This window comes from Phyllostomus discolor, chromosome 8 (genome assembly GCF_004126475.2).
Source record: "Phyllostomus discolor isolate MPI-MPIP mPhyDis1 chromosome 8, mPhyDis1.pri.v3, whole genome shotgun sequence".
NCBI classification, from domain to species: Eukaryota; Metazoa; Chordata; class Mammalia; order Chiroptera; family Phyllostomidae; genus Phyllostomus; species Phyllostomus discolor.
This window is the reverse complement of record NC_040910.2, coordinates 36,767,198-36,779,812: the sequence shown is the minus strand read 5'-3', so window position 1 is coordinate 36,779,812 and position 12,615 is coordinate 36,767,198. Positions and strand designations below refer to the sequence as shown.

Genomic DNA, 12,615 nt, shown 5'->3' with positions numbered 1-12,615 from the left:
ACCTGCTTACAATGTGCAAGTGGTCCATAAATATTTAATGAACTCAGAGCCAAACGCTGGGGGGTTTGAATTAACCTCTCCAGTCACCCAGACAGCACTCTGGCTCCTTGGTACAGGGTCACCACGCTGCTCGAAGCTTGTAAGTTGCATCGCGCAAGCATCCCAGTTGGTACTTTGGCACACTGGATGGATCACTACTAGTGCAAAACTAAAGTTCAAGAACCACGCTGCCCAGACTTCAGTCCTGGCTCTACCACTTATGCATTGGGTGGCCATTCATTCCAGGCTTTAGTTTCCTTATCAGTTAATACCGGGGTACTAATAACATTTAGCCAACCTATTGGAAGGAGGAAATGGGACAAAAGTTCCCTACCCAGGTGTGGTTATCAAGAATCAGTATTTTTATTAGCAGCATCCTTCATCTCCCAAGCTAAGACCAAGACCAAGGCCATGGTCCTGCGAAGACCCTCGAACCCTTGCTTCTCGAGCCCGCCCCGCCCCCTCACTCATCCCGCGCATCCCAGTCGGCGCACCTACTATGCCCCGCCCGCGCCCCGCCCTCAAAGGCCACGCCCTCCACAGGCCCCGCCTTTCAGGGCTCCGCAGCCAATGAGCCCGCGGCCTCGCATCCGGGGATCCCGGCGCGGCCACCGCCTCCCGCGCACACACACGGCCATGGCGGAGGTGAGTGAGCGGGCTGGGGGAGCCGGCCCCCCACCCCCGCGCACCCGCGTTACCCGCCGCCCGGCCTCGGCCACGTCAGGGCTCTGGGAACGAGACTCCTCCGCCCCGAGAATCCGAGGCAGTGCCCGGAAAGCCGCGCCCGTGGGAACCTGAGGGGCGCGGGGTTCCGTCGGCGGCCGCCCCCGGCCCTGGCCCCCCCGGCTCCCCGGCTGCCACATCGCGGGCTACAGTGCGCATGTGCGGGGGCGGGGGCTTGGCGGGGGCCGCGGAGTGGGGAGGGGCCAGGGGGCGGGCAGACGCTGGGTTAGGGGCGCTCCGGTGGCTCCTCGCCAGTCACCAGCCCGGCGGTGCTCATGCTGCCCCTCCTCATCCTTGACCAACTTTGCAGAGCGCTCTCTGGTCCTCTGGTCGCAGCGCCGCGCGCTCACACCGCCCAGATCCAGCGTGGGACCCAGCGCCGCATCCCGCTCTCTAGCCTTCAGGTGCCGGGCACCGCAGATTAGCCCTCCCGCCAGATGCCGGGCGGGATTTGAACTCGGCACGAGGTGTGGGGTGCATTGGGGTTTCCTCAGGGTAGGCAGAGTTCCACTAGCCTTAACCGGGGCCTCGAAGTTACTTCTTGGAGACTCTTCTCTTCTGTCGGTAAAGCAGGCCTAAGACCCCTTACCCGATATCCGTGAGGCCTGATATATTTTGGGATTCAAAGTTTTTTCGATTTGAGTAATTGTGGGGTTTGGAACTGTGATGCTTGATCAAACTCTAGGACCATCTGGAGTAAAGAAAGACGCTTAATAGCTTCTTGTCAGGTCAAACCTGGGATGAAAAACTTTCACTTTTGGGGTTTCTTGACTTTGGAATATTGAGTAGGACCTGCTCTCACCTTCTAGGGCTCTAGTGAGGGTGAAATGAGGTAGTGCATCTGCTAGGGGCTCAGTATATGTGACGCTTATTGCATGAGGATTCAGTCTGGGGACGCAGGACCTAAGACCACCGTGAAACCAGTCCATAGATTCTGCAAGTGGTCCTCATCAAATGGGTCGGTGGTGCCACTGAGGCCACCAGGGCAGAAGGTACTCACCCAGTGAGGGCGAGTCTTGGCCTGGTCTTGGCTTCACGTTGAGTCTTTCCCTTAGCAGGACCTGGGTAGGTGTTGTGGAGGGCAGGACTGGCCATTCTCTCCCACCAGTGGCTTTCTCAGAGGTAGCAACAGGCTCTGCATTTGTGCCAAAGAGGGTGTGGGCATCTGGGTGCAAAACTAGAACTCACCAGCCAATTTGGGCCTGACCTTTTGCTGGGTGCCTGGATCCAGAGGGTTCTTAGAGAGTTAACTCTGTCTCTCTCTCTTTTTTTTAACAGAGCATTTAGGGAAACTGAGGCATCATGGGGGCAGTGGCTGGCCTTATAGGTTGGAGGCAGAAGCCAGGTCTCCTGATGGCCCAGGGTCGTGTGTGGTGTTCTTCCTGGGCACCAGGTGTTGTTTGGGCAGCACTATTGGCCTGGAAGGTAGTTATGTATTGTAGATGGAAGGGCCAGACTCCCTAGCCAGCCTCCCTTGATTGCTGCTGACTTTGCCTTGCCCAATGCTGAGCCTCTGGAACCGCACAGCAGCCATTTGTCCTGGGTGCTCCTGTTACCCCTACTGACAGTTTGGGGTGGTGCCCTTTTGAGTGAATTTGAGTTGGTTTCTTGAGAAAGTCTTCATGCGAGGTCCCCTGTGTGCCTGGCTCCGTGCGAGGCCCTGAGGGTCTGGCCGTGAGTAGGAATCCAACAGTAAACTAAAGGGCCTTTAGCAGCTGTTTGTCAGTAAAGGACCAACAGGTGTGCAAATGTCACATATAATGAGCCATGGCCAGCCTCTGCCCAGGAGACTTGTGGCTCTGGACCCTCTAGTTTTGTGTGACTTCGGGCAGGTTGCTGAATGTCTCAGAGCCACAAGGCTCTGTGACCTCTTGCTCCCATCTCTGAAATGGGAAGAGATGGGAGCAAGAGGTCACATGAGATCTGGGTTCAGGGCTTTGCAGAGAGAAATGGAACCTGGCAAAATCACTGGTAACCAGCTGTCTGCCCAACGAAAACAGTGATTTGTTACCTAGCATAAGTGGTTGATGAGGATTAGTTGACTGTTTTTTGTCATCACCAGAGTAGCCATCAGCACCAGGTCAGTACTGTGAGAGGAGAGGGGGTGCTTTATAGTATTTTCCTCACCGATACCGACGTGCATGGGCTCTGCCTTGTGCTTACAGCCCTCAGTGGCTCTTGTCCTTGGGTGTGGTGCACCTCCTCCCTGCGATCTCTTTGACTGTTGGTGTGGCCCCCCACACATCTGCCTGTCACCTCACCAGCCCCCTGGGCTCCTTCCTTTTCTTTGTGCTCTGTATCCTGGAGGGACTCAGTGCCACGTGCTGTTCCAGTACTCCCTGCCTAGAGAAGCCCTCAAGGGTTTTTCCCAAGCCCATTTGTACAGGTTCCCCCCCCCCGCCCCGTTCTCTCCCTCAGCCCTGTACATATCCACTTGTTTGAGACCTGTGTCACCAGCTGGACTGGTGACTTGTGGGTGGAGATGGGAGGAACCTGTTTCTGGATTGACTGCTCTGCACGCAGTGCCTACTGCCTCATCTGGCCCAGGGGAAGCACTCAGTACACGCTGGTCAAATGGAGTAGTGCAGTGCTGGAGCAGCCCAGTGGGACTGACCACCTCCACTGGAGTGGGCGAAGGGTGTTCCAGTGTCACCTGGAAACTCAGTTTTTTAAAACAACAATTAGTTTATTTTTGTCTTTCATAGTTCTGAGGGTTGACTGAGCTCAGCCAGGCAGTTTTCACTCAGGGTCAGTCATGCAGTTGCAATTAGGTTGCAGCCGGGGCTGGAGGAAAGCTTCCTTGCTCAGGTGTGGCTGCTGGTGCTAGCTGCTGGCTGGGGCACCTGAATGTGGCTTGTCTGTGTGGCTTGGGCTTCCTCACAACATGGCAGCTGGATATAACAGTGACTGTCTCAGAAGATCCCAGCTGGAATCTGAATTGCGTTTTATGGTTTAGTCTATAAGTCACATAGAATCCCTCCCACCCAAGTTACAGGCCCAGCCAGATGGACAGGCAGGGTGGAAGAGCCCTACCTCTTGAAGGGGGGCAGGCATATCAGTGTCACATGGAGAAGAGCATATGGATGCACCATCTTGGAGAACTGGATCTGCCACAGTGTCCCTGGAGTGTCACTGGGGTTAAACCTGGAGGGGGGTAAGGTAACAATTAGATGCAGCCCTGGAAGAAGGGTTATTCTGTTCCTGAGAGATCAAGGCCCTTCTCCTCCTGGTGAGACTGGACGGGGCAGTCTTCCTGCTGATAAGCTCATACCTCCTTTGTGCGTAAAAGACCTGGTCTGGACACCAGGTCCTGCGGCCCACTTTTGTTTGGGATCAGGTCTCTACAATGCTGTCTTCCTTGTTTTCCTCCCCTCACTGTTTTTACCCAGAATTCTCTTAACCAGCTCCCCATTCTCTTTTTTCCATCTTGACAAATGGAGCAGGGACTGCTGGCACTTGGACTCTTGTCAACTAGGGGATACAGCCTGTGGGAATCCCACCCTTGAGGGTGGGCTTGAACTGGAAATCAGGGCAGGGAGAAGGAAGAAATCCATGAAGTCTGTATTCCTTGGTAAGTTTTGAGGAACTTGGAGTCACTTGGAAATGACCTTGGGGATCCAAGGCCCCTGAAGCCTCTTGGGAGCATGCTGCTCAGTGCCTCCTGGGAGAGGCTGCCTCCTTGTTGCTCCACTGTCACTCCAGCTGCTGTCACTGCTCCCCTGCCTGAGCTCCCATGTCAGATGGGAGCTCCCAAGTCAGACATGGGCCAAGTTCTCCTCAGCCACTTCCTGGGGGCCGTGCACTTAAGGTAGCCTTGGGATAGAGCTGTTCTCCCTCACTGTTTCTGGGAAAAGAGCCATCCATACTCTGTCCTCTTCTGGTTTCCTCCCCCAATCAAGGCTCTTGGTGGCAGGACACAGAAAGCCAGTCCTGGCCAAGGTGGGAGGGGAGCCCAGGGAGGCTTGTGTACCTGAGCAGTTAGGTGTGTTCTAGGGAGGGCTGTGGTGGTTTCAGAGGACACTTAGGGGGCTGGCCCTGCAGGGTGGCCTGCAGGCTGATGGCCACCTGGTGAGGCTGCTTCTGGTAGGCCACAGACTCGAGCCAGAGCACCAGGTGAGAGGCCCTGCCCCTGTGAATCTGTAAAGGGTTTTTGAGTCACAGAGCCTGAGTGTGAGTTTCTAGTTGTACCCCTTACTTGCTGTGTGAGTTTGGGTAAGTGACTTGACTTCTCTGAGCTTTGATTCCCTCTTTCTCTTATGAAGAGAATGATTACACAACCTCTTGACATTTTCTTGAGGACCCCGTGAGGAAATCAGCATGGAAGTTCTTGCTAAACTTTTTTTCCTAAATTTTTAAACTTTATTTTGGTAAATATTTTATTATTTTTTTTTTTTTGCAAAGTGCTTTACTGGTATATGATGCATTTGTTTTAATGTGTACAGTTCCAGTACCTATACTTGTACTCACAGAGTTGTGCAATTGTTACCAGTCAATTTTAGAATATTTTCATTACCCCTAAAGAAACCCCATTGGTTGCCACTCCCTGTCCTCCTTCCCCATTCCTCGGCACCTTTGAACCCATTGTCTGTCTCTGTGGATTTCCCTGTTCTGAGCATTTCACATAAATGGAATGAGGCATTTTGTGGCCTTTTGCATCTGGCTTCTCTCACTGACCATCACGTGTTCAAAGTCCATCCACGTTGGGGCGAGTGTCAGTGCCTTGTTCTCTTTCATGGCTGAGTAATATTTTATTGGTTTGTTTTAGTTTGTCCATCAGCTGATGGACATTAGGGTTCTTTTCACTTTTGGCTGTTGTGAACAATCCTGCTGTGAACACTCCTGTGCAAGTTTCAGTGTAGATGTGCATTTTCTTTTCTCCTGGAGATCACAGGGAAGGAGGAGCCTATCTTTCTCCCTCTGCTCTCCTAGGTTCTCTGCTGCGGCCCTGTGATTTAGAATAATGAAAGGCAGGGGTAACTAGGTGAAGAGTAGCTGGGTGGTGAGGATTTGGCCTTAAGTAGCATCTGAAACAAAAGAACAATAAATCTTAGAGGAGTGACAAAGGAAAGGGACCAAGTTCCTAAGGGCATCAAATTGTGGGAAGGTAAACATGGGGAAATTGGTGAAAGACTGGGTGAGTTAGTAAGGTCTGTGTGTGCACAGAGTCTTGGTGCCTTCTTGCCTCCAGTGATAAAGGGGGCTTCCTTCCGGGTTTGGGGGCACCCTCACAGGAGTTTATGCTTTGCTTTCAGGCAAATAGGGACAGAGAGCTCAACCTGTGTCGGGTTTTCTCAGTTACCTTCAGCTTAAAATAATTCTTACCACAGTGGTGTATTTTGGGGTGGCGTACTCTGAACCCCTTCAGTGTATACCTAGGAGTGAAATTCCCAGGTCACATGGTAATGCTGCGCTAACTTTTGGAGGAACTGCTCCATCCCAAAGTGGCTGCGCCGTCTTACATTCCCATCTGGGTCGTCCGTGTTCGTCCTGACACACTTGTTAGGTCTTTTTGGTCATAGTCGTTCTGTGCTTACAAACTGTTGTTTGTGTTTTTGATTAGATTTCACTTGATGTTGAGCATTTTTTCATGTGCTTATTGGCTGGCCATTCGTGCATCTCTGGAAAAACGTCTGTTTAGATCCTTTGCCTGTTTTGAAATTAGGTTATCTTATTATTAATGCATTGTAAGAATTCTTTATATATTCTAGGTGCAAGCCCTTTTTCTGCTATATGATTTGAAAATATCTTTTCCCATTCTGTGAGTTGTCTTTTCACTTTCTTGATGTTGTTCTTTTTTATTTTGACGAAGTCCAGTTTGTCTGGTTTTTCTTTTGGTGTCTCATCTCAGAAGCCATCACCTAGTCCAGTGTAACAAAGGTTTATCCCTAATTTCCTTCTAAGTTTTATAGCTTTAGCTCTTATACTTAAGGTCTTTGATAATTTTTAAGTTAATTTTTGTATATGGCATGAGATAGATATTCAACTTTATTTTTTTTCATGTGAATATCCAGTTGTCCTAGCATCATTGTTGAAAAGACTATTTATTCCCCATTGAATTTTTTTCCTCACCTTTGCCAAAATTCAATTGATTGTAAATGTGTGGGCTTATTTTTGGATTTCCAATTCTATTTCTTTGATTTAAATGCCTAGCCTTATGCCAGTACCACACTGTTTTGATTACTGTAGCTTTGTAGTGATTTTTGAAACCAGGAAGTGTTCTCGTTCAAGATTATTTTGGCTGTTCTGGGCCCCTTGAGTTTTCATATTGATGTCTTTGGAATCTGTTTGTCAGTGTGTGCATAGAAGCCAGCTGAGATTCTGATAGGCACTGCACTGATGTTAATACTCCTGAGCTGAAGAGTATTAACATCTTAACAGTATTAATTCTTCTAAGCCATGAATGTAGGATGTCTTTCCACTTATTTAGGTCTTTAATTCCTTTCAACATGTTTTGCACTTGTTATTTTTTTAATTAATTATTTTTATCCTGTTTTACACCTTTTAGAATATAAGTTTTGAACTTCTTTTGCTAAATTTATTCCTGAGTATTTTATTCTTTTTGATGCTATTATAAATGGATTTGGTTTTATTTTTTTAAAAGAATATGTTTTATTGATTATGCTATTACAGTTATCCTAGTTTTTCCTCCTTTCCTCCTTTCTGCCCAGGACCCCCATTTCCTCCAGCAGTACCCTCCTTAGTTCATGTCCATGGGTTATGCATATAAGTTCTTTGGCTACTCCATTTCCTATGCTGTTCTTAACATTCCCCTGTCTATTTTGTACGCACCCATCTGTGCTTCTTAATCCCTGCACATTTCCCCCTTTTCTCCCTCCTCCCCCTACCCACTGATAACCCTCCAAATGATCTCCATATCTATGATTCTGTTCCTATTCTGCTTGTTTATTTAGTTTGTTATTCAGATTCAGTTATTGATAGTTGTGATTTTATTGCCATTTTAATGTTCATCATTTGGATCTTTTTCTTAAATAATTTCCTTTAGCATTTCATATAATGGCTTGGTGGTGATGAACTCCTTTAGTTTACTTGTCTGGGAAGCACTTTATGTGTCTTCAATTCTAAATGATAGCTTTGCTGGATAGAATAATCTAGGTTGTAGGTCCTTGCTTTTCATCACTTTGAATACTTCTTGCCAGTCCCTTCTAGCCTGAAAAGTTTCTTTTAAGAAATCAGCTGACAGTCTTATGGGAACTTCTTTGTAGGTAACTATCTGCTTTTCTCTTGCTGCTTTTAAGATTCTGTTTATCTTTAACCTTTGGCATTTTAATTATGATGTGTCTTGGTGTGGGCTTCTTTGGGTTCATCTTGTTTGGGACTCTCTGTGCTTCCTGGACTCATGTGGCTATTTCCTTCACAAAATTAGGGAAGTTTTCTTTCATTATTTTTTCAAATAAGTTTTCAGTTTCTTATTCTTCCCCTTCTCCTTCTGGCACCCCTATGATTCAGATGTTGGCACATTTGGAGATGTCACAGAGACTCCTTAGCCTCTACTAATTTTTTTAAAATTCTTTTTTCTTTTTGAATGCTGCTTCTTCCTTGTGTTCCAAATCATTAATTTGATTCTGAGCTTCATCCCCTACCTGTAGCTTTTTAAAATTTCACTTAATGTAATCTTTATTTCTGCCTGGGTCTTTTTTTGTGCTGTTGAAGTACCCAATGAATTCCTGGAGCATCCTGATAACCAGTGTTTTGAACTCTGCATCTGATAGGTTGTTTGTCTCTACTTCATTTAGTTTGTTTTCTGGAGGGTTTTTTTTTGTTTTTCTTTAAAAAAGTATTTATTCATTTTTAGAGAGGGGGAAGGAAGGGAGAAAGAGTGGGAGAGAAACATCAGTGTGTGGTTGCCTCTTGTGCACCCCCCGCTGGATACCTGGCCTGCAACCCAGGCATGTGCCCTGACTGCCAATTGAACGGGCAGCCCTTTCGGTTTGCAGGCTACCATGTAGTCCGTTGATCCACACCAGCCAGGGCTCATTTTCTGGAGTTTTGATCTCTTCTTTCATTTGGGCCACGCTTCTTTGCCTCCTCATTTTGGCAGCCTCCCTGTATTTGTTTTCTGTGTATTAGGTAGAGCTGCTTTGACTCTCTGTCTTAGTAGCATGGCCTATTGTAGAAGAGCACACCTGTAAGTTCTATGGGGCAGAGCCATACCTTAGGTAATTGCCAGGGTGAGGCCACCCATGTCACCTTTCTGTGGCTCTGTGTGGGGGAGGGCCTGCAGAGGGGACAGTGCTGCTGCCTAGTCTCTGGAGTTTTGCCTGGGGGGAAGCTATCTCCCAGCACTTGCCTTGCCAGTCTCTTCACTTTCTCCCCATGTGCCACTGGTGCCCTACCAGCTGCATCCTGGTGCCCTGGTGCTGAATCCCAGAGGGGTGGATCTGTGTGAGTCTTAAGTCCACTGTGGGCCCTTTAAGAGGAATCTCTTAAGAATCTTGCAGTTTTTTCTGCTGCCTCTATCCCCACTGGTTTTTACAGCCAGAAGTTATGGGGACTTATCTTTTTGGCGCTGGAACCCTGGGCTGAGTGATCTGCTCTGAGGCTGGGGTCTCTCACTCCCGAGGTATCCCTGCTGGTATTTACATACCACACATGTATGTGGTACTGCCTGTTCGGTCTCTGCACCTCTCCGTGCCTCTCTGCACCTCTCTGCCCCTCTGTGCCTGGAGGAATGTGGCTTCTTTAAATCCTTGGTTGTCGGACCTCCACACAGCTTGATTTTCTGACGTTTGTGGGTGATACTTGTTTTGTAGTCTGGTAGTAATTTTTGCTATAGTTGTGCAAGGAGGTGAGGCATGTTTACCTTTGCTTCCATCTTCATTCCTCTGTAATTGTTCTCTTAATTTTGGGGGTGTGGGGGTTGTTAATTGCTAGTATATGGGAATAAAGTTGATTTTTATATGTTGACTTTGTATTCTGCTACCTGGCTGAACTCACTTATGAGTTCAGATATGTATATATACATATATATATATTTTCCCCCTTACCTGAAGACATTTTTTTATTGCTATTTAGAGAGAGAGGAAGGGAAAGAGAAACATCGATGTGAGAGAGAAGCATTGATTGGTTGCCTCCCATGCGTACATGTGGACTGGGGATTGTATGACTCATACCAGTGATCACATGTGCCCAGACCAGAAATTGAACCCCACATGGCTCATTTGGTTGGGCATCATTCTGCAAAGCAAAAGGTTGCCATTTTGATTCCTGGTTGGGGTACATGCCTGGGTTGTACTCCTGATTCCCAGTTGTGCATATGAGAGGCAACTGATCGATGTTTTTCTCTCTCACATCAATGTTTCTCTCCCCCTTCCTCCCTCCCTTCCCTTCTCTCTAAAAATAAGTAAATAAAACCTTTAAAAATTTTTAACTTATGAGGACCATTCTAGGAGAGAGAGCAGGAATTGAACCTGCAACCTGTATGGTTACTGGCTGACACTCCAACCAACTGAACCACACTGGCCAAGGCTAATTCCAGTATTTTTTTTAGGAGATTTTTTAGTATCGTTTGTGCAAAGATTACTTCATCTGCAAAAAAGAATAGTTTCACTTTTTCCTTTGCATTTTGGATTCCTTTTATTCCATTTTCTTACCCTGACTAGAACTTCCAGGGCTGTGTTGGACAGTCATGGTTTTCAAGGTTTATCCACATGTCAGTGTTCACTTCTTTTCATGGCTGAGTAATATTCCAGTGTGAGAATGGGCAACCTCTTATTTATTCAGCCGTCTGCTGAAGGACTCCTTGGTGGTTTCACCTTTTGGCCTTTGTGAATCCTGCTGCTGTGCACATGTGTGTTTAGTGTGGATGTATATTTGTAGTTCTCCTGGGTATGTACCTAGGAGTAGATGAAATGCTGGCTTATTTGATGACTCTATATTTACTTTTGGAGGACTTACCAGATTTCTCTAAAGTGGCTATTTTGTCTTTTGAAGGCTGGGACCCTAGTGAAATGGGCTGTCGTGTTGGGCATGGCTGTTAGTGAACACCTGTTGGGTGTGTGGAGCAGGGCTGTGTGTGGGCCCGGGTTACCTGGTCCCTGTGTCCTGGGTGGGTAATAATTGCCATCGGCTCCTGGCTGTGCCAGGCTTGTCACAGTCCCTGTGGGTGTTGTTTTTCCACTTGGAGATGAGGACATTGAGGTTCCAAGGTTGTTGGAGCTGATGTGTAAACCTGCATCTGTGCATCCTCTGGGTGCTTGACCTAGGAGCAGGGGAGTAACTTTTCTAGCCACTGCATGTCTGGTGCTCCCTCCTCAAACCTTGGAGACAGCTCACGTGCATCATCCCTGGAGTTTAGATGAGTCTAATTCCTGAAGCCACCTGGGGAACCAGGCTCTGACTGTGCTTGCTCTCGGTGGGTTCTGGGCTGGCTGACCTAACCCTGCTTCTCCTCCTTTGCAGGCCTCCTCACTGGAGAGGCAGAGCCCTCAAGTGGTCTCCTGCCTCACTCATAGCCTGTGCACCGGGGAGCCTGGATTGCCGACAACAGCAGGTGCCTCCTTGCCCTACCTCCCTCCTGCCCAGAGCTGTCAGGGCCACTGCAGTTGTAAGAGATAGAACCTTGCTCTGCCTGGTGAGACAGAGATGGCATGCGGGCCTCCGAGTCCAGGGACAGGCGTGTAGACAGAGTGGTCAGGGCCTTGTTCCTTGTTCCAGGGGAGGACCGGAGTGCCTTGGCCGGGGGTGAGGCTGGGGTTCCTGCTGGTGTCTGTGCTGAGGCTGAAGGAAAAATGGGGGCTGTGGAGGTGGAATGGGTGCTATGTGGGCACCCTTCCTAGGTGCCTGCACCTTCCCTGAGCTGGTCACTTGCCTCTTTCCACTTGGCCTCTGCAGTTCCTCCTGCTGCTGAGGTGCTTTGGACCCACGTGGAGGGCCAGCCTTCTCCTTCATGGCTTCTTAGCTTGGGTTGATTGAGACTGAGCTATTTTTTGTTTGTTTGTTTCTTTTAAAATTCAACTTACTGCCTTGGCTGGCATGGCTCATTTGGTTGGGCATCATTCTACAAAGCAAAAGGTTGCCATTTTGATTCCTGGTTGGGGCACATGCCTGGGTTGTAGGCCTGGTCCCCAGCCATGGTGCATGTGAGAGGCAACTGATCGATGTTTCTCTCTCACATCGGTGTTTCTGTCCCCCTCTTTCTCCCTCCCTTCCCTTCTCTCTAAAAATAAGTAAAATCTTTAAAAAGTTTTCAACTTACAAAGACCAGTCATGGAGAGAGCAGTGAGCTCTCTCCTGGCTCTTTTGGAAAAACCCCCAATCTGGTAACATTTACTACCCATTGGGCTGTGCATGGGACACTGCCGTGGCCCTGCTGAGGGAGAAGAAGGGACTGGCATTTGTTGGGCCTACTGTGTGCTGTTCCTTGGCCTACTCCCTGCACTGTGCCTGCAGTCACTTATGGAGGTGGGTGTACAGCATCACCCCTGTGTTTCTGGAGCCAAGGACCTTGCTCAAACCATGCAGGTACTGGGGACCAGGTGTGTAGCCAGCTCCATTGAGTCCCAGTGCTGTGATCACACAGACTCACCTGGGGCTCATCTCTTCCTTGTCCACTTGCTGTCTCTCCAGACCCTTCTGTGTAGGCGTCTGTGGTCAGGGAGACCAAACAGTCCCCCAGGAAAACACATCCCTAAAATGCCCAGAATTCGTGTGCAGTTAGCCAGGTGTGCTCTTCTGTCAGGAATCCTTCTATTGGGAGTTCTCACACAGTAGACTGACATTGCTGACCACCAGCGTGTACTGACATACAGCCTCACACACACACAGCCTCATAATATACACACAGCTGCACACTTAATTTAGGTGAAAAAGTGTATGTAAGCACACACCGCTGTG

General features: G+C 48.5%; 1 protein-coding gene across 8 annotated transcripts in view; it reads left to right on the top strand.

Annotated features, from left to right (window-relative positions):
• Positions 1–621: 621 nt before the first annotated feature.
• The window catches only part of MIER2 (MIER family member 2), a 30,216-nt gene continuing 18,222 nt past the window's right edge, over positions 622–12,615 (top strand). For 3 of the 8 annotated variants that reach the window (XM_028520522.1, XM_036032080.1, XM_036032079.1), the window contains exons 1-2: positions 622–684; positions 11,182–11,272. In XM_028520522.1, coding sequence (XP_028376323.1) covers positions 676–684; positions 11,182–11,272 — 100 coding nt within the window. In that variant the 5' untranslated portion in view covers positions 622–675. Of the gene's footprint in view, positions 685–1,000; positions 1,167–11,181; positions 11,273–12,615 lie in introns of those variants that run through there. The other 5 variants (XM_036032074.1, XM_036032076.1, XM_036032075.1 and 2 more) reach the window with 4 other exon arrangements.